Source organism: Hylobates moloch, unplaced genomic scaffold, assembly GCF_009828535.3.
Source record: "Hylobates moloch isolate HMO894 unplaced genomic scaffold, HMol_V3 SCAFFOLD_3, whole genome shotgun sequence".
In the NCBI taxonomy this organism is placed as follows: domain Eukaryota; kingdom Metazoa; phylum Chordata; class Mammalia; order Primates; family Hylobatidae; genus Hylobates; species Hylobates moloch.
Window position 1 is genome coordinate 99,441,973 of NW_026652278.1, and position 17,616 is coordinate 99,459,588.

The 17,616-nt window shown below is 38.7% G+C and overlaps 1 protein-coding gene across 1 annotated transcript in view; it reads right to left on the reverse strand.

Annotated features, from left to right (window-relative positions):
* The window catches only part of MYO3A (myosin IIIA), a 276,610-nt gene that overhangs the window by 61,309 nt on the left and 197,685 nt on the right, over positions 1-17,616 (reverse strand). The window contains exons 21-24 of the mRNA XM_032144934.2: positions 11,495-11,648; positions 9,252-9,340; positions 6,941-7,070; positions 55-134 (exon numbers count right to left, since the gene is read on the reverse strand). Coding sequence (XP_032000825.1) covers positions 55-134; positions 6,941-7,070; positions 9,252-9,340; positions 11,495-11,648 — 453 coding nt within the window. The remainder of the gene's footprint in view (positions 1-54; positions 135-6,940; positions 7,071-9,251; positions 9,341-11,494; positions 11,649-17,616) is intronic.

The following is a 17,616-nucleotide window of genomic DNA, read 5'->3' on the forward strand; positions in this document are numbered from 1 at the left end:
ATCGTACTGGTTAGATTCTTAGACTCACTGCCAAGAAAAAAAGCATTTTCTTACCTTTGCCAGGTTGATTAATTTTTCTGAAGTCCTCATTTGATAGTTTATAACATTTTTAGTTTTAGAATGTGGCAGATTACCTAGGAGAATATAGAAAAATGTAATATATCTTTTAGAATCCTTAATGGCTAGATGATTTTTCCCATTTACTTAAATGTTAAAATAAGCATTGTTAATCCTGCAATATTCATAATCATATGCTTGGTTAACTATTTATGGAGGAACTTAGAAATAAAAAAAATTATGCAAAAATGTACAACAAATTTTAAATTCAGAAAAAAACCCTTGAGCTTGGAAAACAGAAAAGGCCGAGATGTTGGGTTTCCTTTGAATTGCTGGAAGACTTGAGATGATTATGACTGAGGGAGTAGTTTGCTTCTTATTTTTTTGTGTGGTAAATGGCATCTGAGATTTTCTTTAACACAGGCTAAGCTGTAAAATTGGCCTGAAAAATCATATGAATCATTAATTTGCATGAGGTGGTTATAAGCAAATCAACTATGGTTGGAGCCAATGGCTTTTTTCAATCTAACTTTCAGAAACGTGCTTCATTCTAAGGACTACACAAATGCACACAACCCAAAGCAGTGAAAAAATTATGGCCTGAGAAGCCAGAAAGACTTGGCTTTGAATCGCAGGTATAGTACTTAAACTGTATTGCCTTTGGGTCATTTACTTAGTTTCTGATCTGTACCCAGAATCCATAAAATGGGAATAATGGTGATTTCCTCACAGAGTTTTGATGAAATGCAATAATATGTCTGGCACATGGAAGGCCCCTGAAATGCAGTTCACTTTCACAGCTCTCACCCCACCAAGCACAAGGAACCAACCAACCCACAATCGAAGAGTTTATTATCCTAATAGTAATGTGCAAAATATCTTCAAAATGCAGTATCAATTCAGAAAGATCATTTCTTGTCTCTCTCCTTCTTTTAGGTGATAAGTAGAGGCTGAATGTTTTCGGCAAATCTTTCCCATTCTTTATGGTTGCAAAAGGCCGGCCTAAGATGGTGCAGGAAGGAGTCGTGTTGGGAATGTGCCCGGCAGGGCCTCTGCTCTGCTTCCTCCCCTCCGTCCGAACTCCAGGGGAGGGGCTGAGATGGGTGTGTGCCACAGTTTCCATGCTAGGCTTGCCCTGCACACTGCCCTGTTCACTTTTCAAATGTGAAACTTACTGACTACAGCAGAGTGGACAGAGACAGTAACAGATGATCTTTAGAGTGGCAGTTTCAGGAATTTCGCTTAAATTTATTTATGTAGATCAGCAGGAACTAAAATTAGCATAGACCTTAATTTCTGAAAATATAACCATTTTGGTTTTTATAGTTCACCTAATGAACAAACTTGTGATAAACCCAACTAAAGACGTGAGCTGCAAGTAACTGTGGTGCACTTTCCCCTAAAAATGGCTAAACTATATGTCATATGTGAAGTTATATATACGAAGGGCCATGGTTATTTTAGAATCTTGAAGACAGCATAATATAGAATTGAAGAACTCTAACTCTAACATTTTCCTTTGGGAAACCTTGGGAAAGCTGCTCAACACTTTCAAGCCTTAATGTCTTATTTGTAAAAAAGTAGTGCCTCCTTATTGTGTTGTTATTAGGAGTAACTGAAGGTGCTTAGCACGATGCCTAGCACATAATAGATAACAAAGTTGTCTATGATTATTATTATATATTACGTGTTTGCACATCTGGGTGAATATAAAATCCATATGTCTTTGCTATCTCTAAGGTTCTGAGTTTATTGAAACATACTTGACTATTAAGTTCTTCTCTTCTCCCTGGCCAACCAGACACTGTTCTGCTGATAGCCAAGCAACACAACATAGTATTTAGAGCCTGGCTGCATATTTTATAAGGGTGAAAAACATGGAATTAGATGGATAGATGCTGTTGGTGTATATGGAAAGGGATGGCAATTGTTAAAGTCAAAAGTAATGACTTTTGCTTCTGGGTCAGATAAAGTAACACCGACTAGATTAACCTTTGCACCTCAAACAACTAAAAAGACATACAAAATGAAAAACAGGTTTCATACGTTGTGTGTCAAGCAGTGTAAGGACATTGATCCCTAAGAGAGGGAAGACAAATGAGGTGAGCCCTCTGATTGTGCCAGCTTTCTGCCTGGAGAAGTGTCAGCCTGAAATGCAGGGAGTGAGGGAACTCAGGTAAAGCCTGGGAAAATAAGCCAATATAACCAATAGAAAACAAGTGGCAAGATGGTAAGAGTCAAATCCAACCAAATCATTAATCACATTAAATGTAAATCATCTAATCATCTCAATTGAAAGGCAGAGATTGTCAGACTGGATTAAAAAAAACAAGACCCAACTATGTGCTGTTTAGAAAAACCCTACTTTGAATATAAAGAAAAAAAATAAGCTGAAATTAAGAGTATGGAAAAAGATATGCCATTCACTCACTAATCATAAGAAAGCTGGAGTCTCAATATCAGGCAAAGTAGATTTCAGAACAAACAATACTGCCAAAGATGAAAAGGGTCATTACATAATAACAAAGGAGTCTATCCATCAAGAAGACATAACAATTTTAAATGTTTATTTACCTAATAATATAGCTTAAGAATACACGAGCAAAAACTGAAAAAAAAGAGAGACAAATTGACAGCTACAGCCAAATATTTAAAAATCCCTCTCTCAGTAAATGATAGAACCAGGAGAGAGAAAAACAGTAAGAATACAGAAGATGTGACCAATACTCTCAATCAAGTGGACCTAATTGACATTTATGGAACATTTCATCCAACAACCAGCAGAATAAACAATATTTTCAAGTGCAAATGAAAATAAAATAAGACAGATAATATTACGGGTCTTAAAACATACCTCAATAAAGTTAAATGGATTAAATAATACAAAGTATACTCTCTGAACACTATGAAGTTAAATTAGAAGTCCATAAATAATATTTGAAAAATCTCACCATATTTGGAAACCTTATAAACTCTTATAAATAACCCATATAAGTGCTGATATTAGAAGAATGTCTTCTTAAATCAAGGATCTAAGTTTTACCTTAGAAATTAAAAAAAGGAAACAAAATAAAACACAAAGTAAGCAGCAAAAGAAAACAACAAAGATACACGAGAAAGAAAAAGAGAATGAAATAGAAACAAAACCAATAAAAAAAATCAATGAAACCATTTGAGAAGATCAATAAAATTAATACATGTCTAGGAAATCTATCAAGAATTAAATGAGAGAAGACACAAATTACCAATGTCACTTATGAGAGAGCTGACATAACTTCAGGATCTACAGATACTAAAAGGATAGTAAGAAAATGTTGTAATCGACTGTGTCAATAGATTTGACTATGTAGATGAAATACATTTCTTAAAAAACACAATCTACTAAAGCTCACTCAAAAATCAGATAACTCAAATAGCTTATATTTATTAAACAAATTGAATTTGTAGTTGAAAACCTCACAAAACATCCTTCAGGCCCAGTTGGCTTCACTGGTGAATTCTACAAGGCAACTTAGGAAGAAATAATACTTATTCTACTATTCCTGAAAATTGAAGAAAAGGCAATACTACTCAATTTATTCTATGAGGCCAGCATTACTGTGATTCCAAAGTCACAAAATAAAGCATAAGAAAACTATAGTGCAATATTCCTCATAAACATAGATGCAAACATTCTTAAAACATGTTTGCAAACTGAATTCAGCAATATATAAAAAGTACAGTGCATCATCACCATTTGAGGTTTTTCCCAGGAATTATTAAAAAATCAGTCACTCACCATTTAACAGATGCAGCATTGTTCATAAAAGCCAAGATATGATCAACCTAGTTGTCCATCAATGGATGACTGGATAAAGAAAATGTGTCTACACACACATACACACACACACACACACACACACACACACACACGAATACTATTCAACATGGTTGAACCTGAAGGACACTATAAATGAAATTAGCCAGTCACAAAAAGACAAATACTGGATGGAATTTGTGGAATCTAAAAAAGTTGATTTCATAGAGCTAGAGAGTGGAATGGTGGTTACTAGTAGTTGGGGTAGTTGCAGTGAGAAGAGGTGGGTTGGGGAGATGTTGGTCAAAGGATAAAGTGTCAGCTAGATAGGATGCATAAGTTCATAGCAGTGTATTATATACTTGAAAATTGCTAAGATAGTAGATTTTAAGTGTTCTCACCACAAATAATTATATACAGTAATGTATATGTTAATTAGCTAGATTTCATTATTCTACAATGTACATATACCTCCAAATGTCATTTGTATACAATAAACACAATTTTAGCTGTCAATTTAAAAAAATAACAAAAAAAGGGTAATCTATTCAATAGATGTGGAAAAAGCATTTAACAAAATACAATATGCATGCCTGATAAAAACTCAGGAAATTGGCCAGGCACAGTGGCTCACACCTGTAATCCCAGCACCTTGGGAGGCCGAAGCGGGTGTATCACCTGAGGTCAGGAGCTCGATACCAGCTTGGCCAACATGGTGAAACCCCATCTCTACTAAAAATACAAAAATTAGCTGTGTGTGGTGGTGCATGCCTGTAATCCCAGCTACTCAGGAGGCTAGAGTAGGAGAATCGCTTGAACTTGGGAGGCGGATGTTGCAGTGAGCCGAGATTGTGCCACTGCACTCTCAATGCAATCTTCAGTGTTGAACACAGGACAGGTTGCAAGAGTGAATATTCTTGCCTTTTTCCTGATTTTGAGGAAAGAGTAGTTAGTCTTTTAGTCTTTCACCACTGAGTATAATGTTAACTGTAAATATTTTCATAGATGCCATTTATCAGGGGAGAAGTTACTTTTTTTAAAATTCCTAATTTCCTGAATGGCTTTTTTTGTTGTTGGCAACAACAGTGTGAGACTCTGTCTCAGAAAAACACAAAAAACAAAAACAAAAAAAGAAAAACCAACAACAAAAAAAACCATTCAGGAAATTAGGAATTAAAAAAAAAAGTAACTTATCCCCTGATAAATGGCATCTATGAAAAAATCTACAGTTAACATTATACTCAGTGGTGAAAGACTAAAAGACTAACTACTCTTTCCTCAAAATCAGGAAAAAGGCAAGAATATTCACTCTTGCAACCTGTCCTGTGTTCAACACTGAAGATTGCATTGTGATTCTAGCCAGTGCAACCAAGAAAAAAGAAGTCAAAAGGAAACATATTGGAAAAGAACAGGCTAAACTCTTTCTTCACAGATGACATGATCATCTGTGAAGAAAATCCTCTGGAATTAACAAAAAAAGCTACTCTGATAAATGAGCTTAGCAAGGTTGCAGGGCAAAAAATCAATATACAAAAATCAATTAGACTTCATATACTGGCGAAAACCAGAATTTCAGTTAAAAATTACCATTTATAATCACATAAAAATGTGATACACTAGCAGATAATTTGACAAAGGATGTGCAAAACTTGTACACCAAAAACTACAAAATGTTGCTGAGAGAAATTAAGGGAGACTTAAATAAATGGAGAGCTATACTGTGCTGATTGGAAGATTTAATATTGGCAAGATACCAATTCTCCCATTATTGATCTATAGTTTCAGTGCATTCCAATCAAAACCCAACCAGGATTTTTGGTAGAAATTGACAAGTTCATTCTAAAATGTATATGGAAAAGCAAACAAATTATAATTACCTAAACAAGCCTGAATAAGAACAAAGTTAGGTTAACTTGTACTGCCTGATTTCAGGACTTTATAGAAAGCTACAGTAGTCAAGAAGTGTGCATTAGCCTAAAGATAGATAAATATCAATGACACGCAAGAAAGAGTCCAGAAATAGACCTATTTATTAGTCAATTGATTTTTCAAGGAGTGTCAAAGCAATTCAATGGGGAAAGGACAATCTCTTCAACAAATGGTGATAGAACAGGGAGGTTTGGAGGGAAGGATTATAAAGGGTCATGAGAAACATCATTTGCGAGTGATGAGTATGTTCACTATTAATCACAATGACAGTTTTTTTTTTTTTTTTTTTTGAGATGGAGTCTCGCTCTGTCGCCCAGGCTGGAGTGCAGTGACGCGATCTCAGCTCACTGCAAGCTCCACCTCCTGGGTTCACGCCATTCTCCTGCCTCAGCCTCCCGAGTAGCTGGAACTACAGGCGCCCGCCACCACGCCCGGCTAATTTTTTTGTATTTTTAGTAGAGACGGGGTTTCACTGTGGTCTCGATCTCCTGACCTCGTGATCCGCCCGCCTCGGCCTCCCAAAGTGCTGGGATTACAAGCGTGAGCCACTGCACCCGGCCCACGGTGACAGTTTTACAGGTGCTTATGTATGTCAAAAACTTATCAAATTTTACTGTTTAAATATGTGCTGTTTCTTGTATTTCAGTTATACTCAATAAAACTATGAAAAAAAAATGCAGAGAACAATTTTAAACTCCAGTAAAGAAAAACAACCCAAACTATGTTTTTTCTACTTACAGCAAATGCAAGGATGTATTATGGTTGGGTGGAACAAAGATACGTCCATTTTTAATCAATAAGAGAGCCCACCAAACTTTTGGAAACTCAAAGAATCATCCAAAAGCTGCCCACTCCTGATTTGTGCAGGTAAGTCTGAACTCTGGAGGTCAGTATACTCTTGTCGTGAGTAGCTAGGATACCACCATATTTTCTGCGTGACTGCTGCAAACACTTATCTTTAATGAAAAACTAGCTTACTTATATTCATTTTTATATTTTCTTCAGATGATCTGGGGCAGAGGATATTAACAAATGAATATTTAGTGTGCCAAAAACAAATTCACATGAAAAATTAAGGATGAAATTCGTGAAAAGCACAGACATAGAAACTGTTTGATTGGGCTTGAGAAAACTTCCAGGTAAGGAAAATTGTCTTACCTGTTTTGGTCAGAGGGTGGTTGACTAGTTGCCTAATTACATTGTTGTCGGATGACCTCAAAAGTAGCACAATATCAGTTGGAAGGGTGTCTCTGTTTTTGGCTAAGAATCCACTTGCATTATAGAGGACCTGTTGATACCGTGTGCTATAATTATCACAATCAATGTCATTGTCATCCTCCTCCTCCTCACCATCATCACCATCAACAACAGATACTCATTATGAGCTTACTCTATGTTCAGCAACAGGGATACAAGCATTTACTAAGGTAGCCCTTTATCATCTGTGTCTCACTGATTTTACTTGGGTTGAAATGACCAAAGAGGTTTGATTCCTCCCATTTATTATGTTAGGAATTTGGTATGTTTCTTTTCTCTATTTGGAGGGATGGAGCAGCATAAAGGAAGCATATTGAGCCACAGAGGCATTCCTGTTTCTATGATAATTGATCCACCTGTGTTGAATTGGCCACGATAGATTTTTATCTCAGTAGTAGTGTGATTTAAATACACTGTGGCTTTTTGCGTTTCTGGCACTTCTAAATAATGTTATTACCTAAAAAAACGTTTAGAGATGAGGTCTTGCTATGTTACCCAGGGTGGTCTTGAACTCCTGAGCTCCAGTGATCCTCCTACCTTGGCCTCCCAAAGTGCTAGGATTACAGGCGTGAGCCACCATGCCTGGCCAATTTTATGACTTTTTAAAGATCAATGTAATCCAAAGATTTTTGTGGAATGATCCAATATAGTATTTGTTATGGGTCAAATTGTGTTCTTCCAAAATTCAGATTTTGAAGATGTAAACTTTCACTGTGACTATATTTGGAGACAGGGCCTTTATGAAGGTAATTAATGTTAAATAAGGTATAAGAGTAAGACCCTACACCAATAAGACTTGTGTTCTTATAAGAGCAGGAAGAGGAACCAGGGATATCTCTCCCCACTCCCTATGCTCACAGCTCACATAGCAAACGCCATGTGGGGACACATTGAGAAGGCAGCCATCTTCAAGCCAGGAAGAGAGGCCTCCCAGATGCTAACCCCACTCGGAGCACTTTGATCTATCAGCCTCCAAAACTGTCAAAAAAATAAATTTCTGTTGTTTAAGTCATGCAGCCTGTGATATTTTTGTTATGGCAGCCCGAGCAGACTAATAGATTGTTAAAATCTAATTGTTAAAAACAACTAGATAAAATGATTATAGGCAATTCTTTTTTATCTTTGAGACAGAGTCTCACTCTATCGCCCAGACCGGAGTGCAGTGGTGCGATCTCGGCTCACTGCAACCTTCGCCTCCTGGGTTCAAGCAATTCTCTGGTCTCAGCCTCCCAAGTAGCTGGGACTACAGGTGCATGCAATTCTTAACGAATGTTTAAACAGGCTTTATTTGGAAAATGATATGCTAAGAATCATTAGGCTATAACTGTAATGATTTAAGGTATACTTTTAAAATGATGAAAGTCTGTGGAATGTTGACAGGCATATGGAGGTTGCCAAGCAGACTAGAATGCTTTAAGTTCTGTGTAATTTTATGTTTATGTATTTTTCATTTGATACATTCTTTCTTGATCTGAATATCCTCTTTGTCCTCCCATATTTATGACATCATTGTGAAGGAATGACCTGTCATTCTCTGCAGAAGGAAGGGAAGAGAGCATCCTCTGGGTCTAGGACAACATATCTGAGGTTTTCTCTGCTGTGGGAATGTGTTTCTGTCAATGTAGAGAGATTTCTTCCTCTAACTGCATCATAATCCATTCATCTGGCTCAGCTCAGTTATCTGACTATACCTCCAGCCTGGCACCTTCTCTTCTTGAAAGGGAGGAGGGACAAAGAGTGCAGTAGAGAGAGAATCATCTAAAGTGTGAAAAAGGCAGTTTATACCAAAGGTCCTCAGGCATTGTTACAAGAAGGAAACAAACAGGTAACCATTGCCAGCTAATCTCACCCAAGGATTCTTTCAGTTTTGTGTCTTTATTGTTTTTTCCTAGTTACTTAAAAACAATTCCTCTAGAAAAACTATAACCTTATGATTGTTAAACTAAGAGAAAGACTTTTCTTTTAACCTCTTCAGCATAGATGCTAGAAGTGCATGCCTTGTGGTGGGTCTGGCCTCCATAGTGAGTGGCTGGCAAAGGACAGGATGGATTACAGGACATCAGAGGGCATAATTAGGGCCAGTGGGGGTGGAAACAGACAGCTATGACATTATCATTATCTACAAACATTTTGGGCCATAATTTTCATGTCCATCCTATTATTCATTAAAAGGCTAAGGAGAAACTCGGTCATAATTCTTAAGAGTTCTTACCTTTCCTGCATAATGGTGAATTCCAAAACTAAGTTCCATTCTTTTGGGTCTCCAGAAGTACTGTGATTTCAGGTTACCTTCAAATTTTTCTGTAGAAAAATACTGAACTCAAATATCAAGCATGTATGAGATCCTCAAAGAATACTGTGAGAATTATTTACCATAAAAAGGACAATGTGCAGTGAACAAAGATAGAAAATTTTACACAGCTAATATATGCAGATTTGGAATAGAATTATACAGGGTAAAGTAAAACTCAAGATCATTAATTTCTACCATTACATTATGATTTAGGGCATCAGTCCTCAAGCCATGTCATGCATCATCAGAGTCACCTCGAGGGTTTTTTTTTTTTTTTTTTGAGATGGAGTTTCGCTCTTGTTGCCCAGGCTAGAGTGCAATGGTGCGATCTCAGCTCACTGCAACCTCTACCTCCTGGATTCAAGTGATTCTCCTGCCTCAGCCTCCCAAGTAGCTGGGATTACAGGTGCCTGCCACCATGCCTGGCCAATTTTTTATATTTTTAAAGTACAGACAGGGTTTTGCCATGTTGGCCAGGCTGGTCTTGAACTCCTGACCTCAGGTGATCCACCTGCGTCGGCCTCCCAAAGTGCTGAGATTACAGGTGTGGGCCACTGCGCCTGGCTGAGGGTTTATAACACAGGTTGCTGGGCCCTAACCGCAGAGTTTCTGACTCAGGAGGTTTGGGGTGGGATCCAAGAATTCGCATTTCTAACAAGTTCTCAGGTGATGCTGATGTTCCTGGGCAGGGGACCACATTTTGAGAACCACTGGTACGGAGGAAGTAAACTACTTGAGACTGACCAAAGAGGTTTGTAAAACACAGTTTGATGTCAAGCCATGAGCCTAAAACTCTGGTGTTTTTGCTCTCTTTTCTACTTGCAGAGCTATAAATTATTATTGATTACATGAGAAGTAAAACATGATCTTAAAGGCAGCTGAATTTCTGTAACAATTTTACCACCTTCAGAGAACTTATTCTAGAAGGATCGTTTGATCTAAAAATCAACTGACTGCTATGAAATGATTTTCCTCACCACTTTGGGGTCAGTTTATTTTCCATCTAGTATTGTCCAATTCGAGGAGAGATTAAGCCAATCAGCGAGTCAGAAAGAAGGAACATTACAGACCTAATGGTAAGAAAGAGGCTCTGCATGTCACCCAAAGTAAATGACAGAAAGATGTGAATCCACATTTTCTGCAAGTATTTCTCATACAGAATAAATACCTCCTATCATCAGGGAATACAATGTTCCGCATTTAAAAACTTTTTTTTCAGATATCTGAAAAATCTAAAGTTTTTTTTCTTTTTTAATTTAAGGAGTAAGACATTTTCATTTTAACCAGCTTGAATGGTGATCTTTTAAAATGTATTATACACCTTTGCTTTCTCAAACACAAAAAATGAATACATTTAATCTTACTTTGATGACTTAGGATTATTATCATGAACATATATTAATGTACTGTAACTTAGAGGTTATTAAGGTATTTGAAGCGATTTGCCTCTATTAAATAAATGAATAGAACAGAACATCACAGATTAATTTATTTCCTACCTGTTAACTATCTCTTTTCAACTCTAGAGCTGTCCTTCTGCCCTGCTCACCAATTTCTAATTTTGGGCTGGAAAATTTCTAAGGTCATTTATAACCTGTGATTCCATGGTTGAGCTTCACCACAAAATAAGGAGAAGTCCAATATTTAAACTTGCTTAATTTATCACTAAATATTTTACCCTATCATAAACATGCACTGGTCCAGGTATTAAATCCAAAGGCTCTTCTTTTTTTTTTTTTGAGACGGAGTCTCACTGTCGCCCAGGCTGGAGTGCAGTGGCGCGATCTCGGCTCACTGCAGGCTCTGCCCCCTGGGGTTCACGCCATTCTCCTGCCTCAGCCTCCTGCGTAGCTGGGATTACAAGCGCCCACCACCTCGCCCGGCTAATTTTTTGTATTTTTAGTAGAGACGGGGTTTCACCGTGTTAGCCAGGATGGTCTCCATCTCCTGACCTCGTGATCCGCCCGTCTCGGCCTCCCAAAGTGCTGGGATTACAGGCGTGAGCCACCGCACCCGGCCCCAAAGGCTATTCTTTAAAGTCAAATATGCAGGCTTTGTGACAGCTATTTTCTCTCAGATAATTTAAAGCCATTTAAAAAATCATTCAGAATGACAAGACTCTATTCATAAAATCATGCAGACACACTGGACTGAAAACTCACCTACAAGAGTCTGGTCAGTGGCCTTGGGAAATCCACTTTCTTCATCAAGTAGGGAAAGTAAACCCATTGGCTTTTGCAGAAACATATCTAAGAGGGGCCGGTTATCCTCATATTCAATAATTCTAGCATCCACATCTTCATTTAGGTATTCATTCTATAATAAAGACAAAACCACTTAAAACTGTGAATAATATATAGCTTGAGAGTAATTACCTGACATTTTACTTTACACATATTAAAATAAATTGCTCCCTTTGACCTTGCTTTTTTTTTTTTTTGATGGAGACTCGCTCTGTTGTCCAGGCTGGAGTGTACTGGCACAATCTAGGCTCACTGCAACCTCTGCCTCCCAGGTTCAAGCAATTCTCCTGCCTCAGCTTCCCGAGTAGCTGGGATTACAGGCACACACCACCATGCCCGGCTAATTTTTGTATTTTTAGTAGAGATGGGGTTTCACCATGTTGGCCAGGCTGGTCTCAAACTCCTGACCTCAAGTGATCCTCCTACCTCAACCTCCCAAAGTGCTGGGATTACAGGCATGAGCCACCGCACCTGGCCTGACCTTGCTCTTAAACTGAGAGTATCATTTTATTTTTCTCTCCACAGAGCTGCTTGTTCCTTAAAGTCTGAACTGATTATACTCAGGGTAGTAATAAAAGAAGCTCTAGTCTCCATACTAGAATTATGGACATTCTAAGTTTTCAAGATGTAGGAAAATATGTTGTTAATGAGAAGTAACAAAATTATGTTCCAGACTTCACAGAATATTTAACTAGATACATCTTAGAGGTATACTTTCCCCACTGAATTTCTCAAGCACATGTATATAACTTTTCAATCATAATTCCACACATTTACATAGTTACAAGACAGCAGAGGGTTATAGAAACAACCAGTGGATTTAGAACCAAGGACACGTAGTTTCATCTCTGGGCTCCGCCACTTGCCTAGCCACAAAATCCTTTGGAATTTCCTTACTCTATAAACGTCTATTTTCTAATCTATTAAATGGGGGTAACAAACCCCATTTCACAATGTAAAAACATATGGCATATTAATAATAATTTGCTGTTGAGTATAGTGTAATATAAGATGTGTAAAACAGAAACAATGAACCACAGATAATTACTGTCGGGTTAAGGTACCAGCACAGCATAGGTACCTATGATCTACTTTACAAAAGGGACATGAAGGCTTGTGCCCAGTTGGCTTCTATGACTCTGCCTTCACACTGTACCCAGCCCAGTGCTGAAGTCTGTCAGACAGAGTACATGCGTGACCTCTGAACTATGACATGCAGCCATGCTTGCATGTGGGGGAGTCACTGCTTCTCAGGTGATAAGCAACCATTCCTGGGTAAGTATATGAATCAATCACTGACTCGAGTGGAACACTCTGTGACATTCCCATGTTTAAATTACAGACCATTTTCATTGTTATTTTAATATATTCTTTAATTAATTGAATACCAAAGGCACTATAGTGGATGACAGAGAAGTTTAAAACAAGCTCCTGGCCCTCCACAGAGTTCAAATATAATTTGAAATAACGCAAGGTAACATACGATGGATAGTTACAATGTATAATGTACTACAATAGTAAAGAGAAAGAAAAATTTCTGGGAACATCTGCAATGTAGCCAGTGGCAGGTGGGACATTTTGATAAGCCAGAGCTTTTAATCACTATGGTGGGGCCTTATGAAACTGAAATTTCATTTCAAAGGTGTCACCAGGAAAAATAAATATATTTTTAAATAAAATGAAATCTAATGCATAAAAATGAGAAGAATAGATGGTCTAAAAGGTGGAGAACCTCAAAGGCATTTAGCTTATGCAGTATAAGAAAATGAAAACGATGACTTGAAGTTTCACAGCTTTTGTATTTGAAGGTAACCTTGGGAGAAGTGAGTAGACCTAGAATTATTTTACTGTTAGACACATCATGCTCACAGCATATTACAGTTTAAATGGCAACTGCAAAGTTCAAAACAACTTTTGTCTGTTTATATAGAAAGTACACGAGGTTAAGGTCTAAACTAATGCATTTGTCATTTCTATTTGCCTGTGTCAAAATCCACTGACTGTTTTTGCGTCAGGTCACACGGAGCAGAGATGAGTGGCTTGGAAAACAATGGGCTCCCCCTCAAGACACTTGTTAGTATTAGGGACGTCAGGCAAACCAAGGAAGAAAAAAATGCTATTAGTCAGAATTTATAAAATACTTATAGCAAAATTATAATGCCTAAAATAATTATGTATTATATAGCAGTTATGATCCCAAAATGCTTAGTTGTTTTCAAGCATATGGAGAAACAAGGCTCCTATTTCTTTAGAAAGTCCTCTGCTCTCTGCCCTGTACATCAAAATATATTTAGGTACCGGCACGGTGGCACATGCCTGTAATCCCAGCACTTTGAGAGGCTGAGGCAGGCGGATCACGAGGTCAGGAGATCGAGACCATCCTAGCTAACACAGTGAAACCCTGTCTCTACTAAAAATACATAAAATTAGCCAGGCGTGGTGGTGGGCGCCTGGAGCCCCAGCTACTCAGGAGGCTGAGGCAGGAGAATGGCGTGAACCTGGGAGGCAGAGGTTGTAGTGAGCCGAGATCGTGCCACTGCACTCCCGCCTGGGCGACAGAGCGAGACTCCATCTCAAAAAACAAAAAACAAACAAACAAACAAATATACATTTAAAGCAGAAGGTGAGCAGAGTTACTAACAGTATTAAAGCTGAAGTGTTTAGCTAATATAATTCCTACTGTCTTCAGACTGTCTGAGTTCCCTTTTGAAAATAGATAATCATTTTATATATATTTTCTTCAGGAAAATCATTAGATGTAGATGTTAGGAAATCCCACACCTGGGTAAAGTTGTCCCTTGTTTTTCTTCTTCTTCTTCTTTTTTTTTTTTTTTTTTTTTTTGAGACAGAGTCTTGCTCTGTCACCTGGGCTGGAGTACTGTGGTGCGGTATTGGCTCACTGCAACTTCCACCTCCCGGGTTCAAGTAATTCTACCTGCTTCAGTCTCCCGAGTAGCTGGGATTACAGGCACCTGCCCTCATGCCCAGCTAATTTTTGTATTTTTAGTAGAAACGGGGTTTCACCATTGGCCAGGCTGGTCTTGAACTCCTGACCTCAGGTGATCCAACTGCCTCAGCCTCCCAAAATGCTGGGATTACAGGCATGAGCCACCATGCCCAGCCTCTCCCTTGTTTTTCATTGAATTTTGAGTCTGTGTCATGAAGCAGCACTATGGCAGGAAAGCCCATAGAAGCTTGGCCTAAACAACAAGCTTAAATATTTAGGGCCAAAGGGCCATTCCAGGAGAGATTCAAGATGATTACATTGAGCCCTCAGACTTGCACAGCAGCATGGAAGGGTGGTCACCATGGGCTGAGAGAGGCTGCAAACGTCCACATGGCTTGTTAATCAGGTGCAAATTTAAGCACAGATTTCTCAGCACAGATGAGTAATACAATGAAGGTTCACTTTCACCATTCAGGTCTCACCTCCTCAGAGAGACCTTCCTTCATCTTCCTAATTCAGCAGTTTCCCTTCCTTAACTGGTCACTCTCTGTGCACTCTACCATGCTCTGGGGTACCGCTTTGTGCATCAAGCTTTTCTGTATTTTCTATTTCATCTTAAAACTGATTAGATGATCACATAGTATGAACATTTTACAGCTCCTGAAACATGTTTGTAGATTGATTTTTTTTTTTTTTTTGACAATCTGTTGCCCAGGATGGTGTGCAGCAGCATGATCTCAGCTCACTGCAATGTCTGCCTCCTGGGTTCAAGTGATTGTCCTGCCTTGGCCTCTAGAGTAGCTGGGATTACAGGCATGCCTGGCTAATTTTTGTATTTTTAGTAGAGTTGGGTTTTGCCATGTTGTCCAGGCTGGTCTCAAACTCCTGACCTCAAATGATTCCCCCACCACACCCCAACCTTGGCCTCCCAAAGTGCTGGGATTAAAGGCATGAGCCACTGTGCCTGGCCATAGATTGATTTTTGAAAGCTTGCAGAAACTGCACTCTAATAATAAACACTTCTAACTTGCTGCATCCTCACCAGCAATGAATATTTTCATTAAAATATTTTTAATCCTTTGGGAGGCTGACATGGGTAGACCACCTGAGGTCAGGAGTTCAAGACCAGCCTGACCAACATGGAGAAACCCCATCTCTACTAAAAATACAAAATCAGCTGAGTGTGGTGGCTCATACCTGTAATCCCAGCTACTTGGGAGGCTGAGACAAGAAAATCACTTGAACCCGGGAGGTGGAGGTTGTGGTGAGCTGAGATCATGCCATTCATTGCACTCCAGCCTGGGCAACAAGAATGAAACTCCATCTCAAAAAATATATATTTTTTTAATCTATTTTTGATGGGGGAAATGGTAGCCTATTGCTGTATTTGCATTTCTTTGATTATGTATTTACTTAAGAGGATAGATTTTGGGGGAAATAAAGTAGATACATGCTTAGCACATACTACATACTTAATGTCTGTCAGCTATTATTAGGAGTATTATTGTTTTGAAACCAGATAATAAGAAACATGACATGTTTTGGACTCAGAGGCTTCCTTACAGCATCAGTTGTTGTGATGTTGCTGACGATTTGTGAAGCTAGCAATCAGATAGAGTTAAACGAACGGAAAGGCTCTGGGACTTTCTTGAAAACATCCTTGGTGTCAGGTTGATGTTTGCTCTCTGGTCTATTTCCCATTTCCTTCTGTGTGTCCTCTTGGTCATGTGACAACATTCCACAGGAATCCATTCATGAAGCTGGTGTTTGAGTGACTTTCCTGGGGAAATCATCCTCTTGAGTGTTGATCTCAGTGGAATGACTTGACAAGGGCAGTCACAACATCAGCTATGGTTTCTGCAGCCCTCGCCCGCAGGTCTAGAACCCTTCCTTGTCAGCTTGCTCACACTGCTTCTATTGCTCTTGCATTGCCTCTCTGTGGCATACAAAGTAAGACTTCTCTCGCCTTTCAATAATATGAGTCATTTTGAATAAGAATGGAAGCCCCAAGCTTGGAAATTTTTCCTTCTATCACCATGATGATGATATTATTATCATAACATAATCTTATCAGAAGGTTCTTGAGATATGACAAGCTACAGTCTTCAAGTGTTCCTTAGAATTTGACTTTTAACAGAATTCTAGAACATTGTTAGAAGTCAGATTTCTAATAATAAAAAATACAGTTGGAAGACCTAAATGAGGTACCATTAGTTGGGAAGATGGACTAGAATAATGGTGAACTATTGGGGGAAACTGCCTCCAACATTTCAACGTAGGTTCTTTCTATTTTCCATAAGTGTCGGCTGGCTGAGAAATAAAGATAAACAGTACAAAGAGAGGAATTTTACAGCTGGGCCGCCGGGGGTGACCTCACATATTGGTAGGACCGTGATGCCCACCTGAGCCTTAAAGCCAGCAAGTTTTATTAAGGATTTCAAAAGGGGAGAGGGTACAAGAACAGGAAGTAGGTCACAAAGATCACATGCTTCAAAGGGCAAAAAGGAGAACAAAGAACACATGCTTCTGAGGAAACAGGACAAGGGCAAAATCAGAAACTCCTGATAAGGGTCCAACAAAGATCACAAGGCAAAGGGTAAAAGCAGAATTACTGATAAGGGTCTATGTTCAGTGGTGCACGTATTGTCTTGATAAACATCTTAAACAACAGAAAACAGGGTTTGAGAGCAGAGAACCAGTCTGACCTCAGATTTACCAGGGCAGGTGTTTTCCCCACCCTAGTAAGCCTGAGGGTACTGCAGGAGACCAGGGCATATCTCAGTCCTTATCTCAACCACATAGGACAGACATTCCCAGAGCAGCCATTTATAGACCTCCCCCAGGAATGAATTCCTTTCCTAGAGTATTAATCCTTGCTAGGAAAAGAATTTAGCGATATCTTCCTTACTTGCACGTCCATTTATAGGCTCTCTGCAAGAAGAAAAATATGGCTCTTTTTGCCTGACCCTGCAGGCAGTCAGACCTTATCGTTGTTTTCCCTTGTTCCCTAAAATCGCTGTTATTCTGTTCTTTTTCAAGGTGCACTGATTTCATATTGTTCAAACACACGTTTTATAATCAATTTGTACAGTCA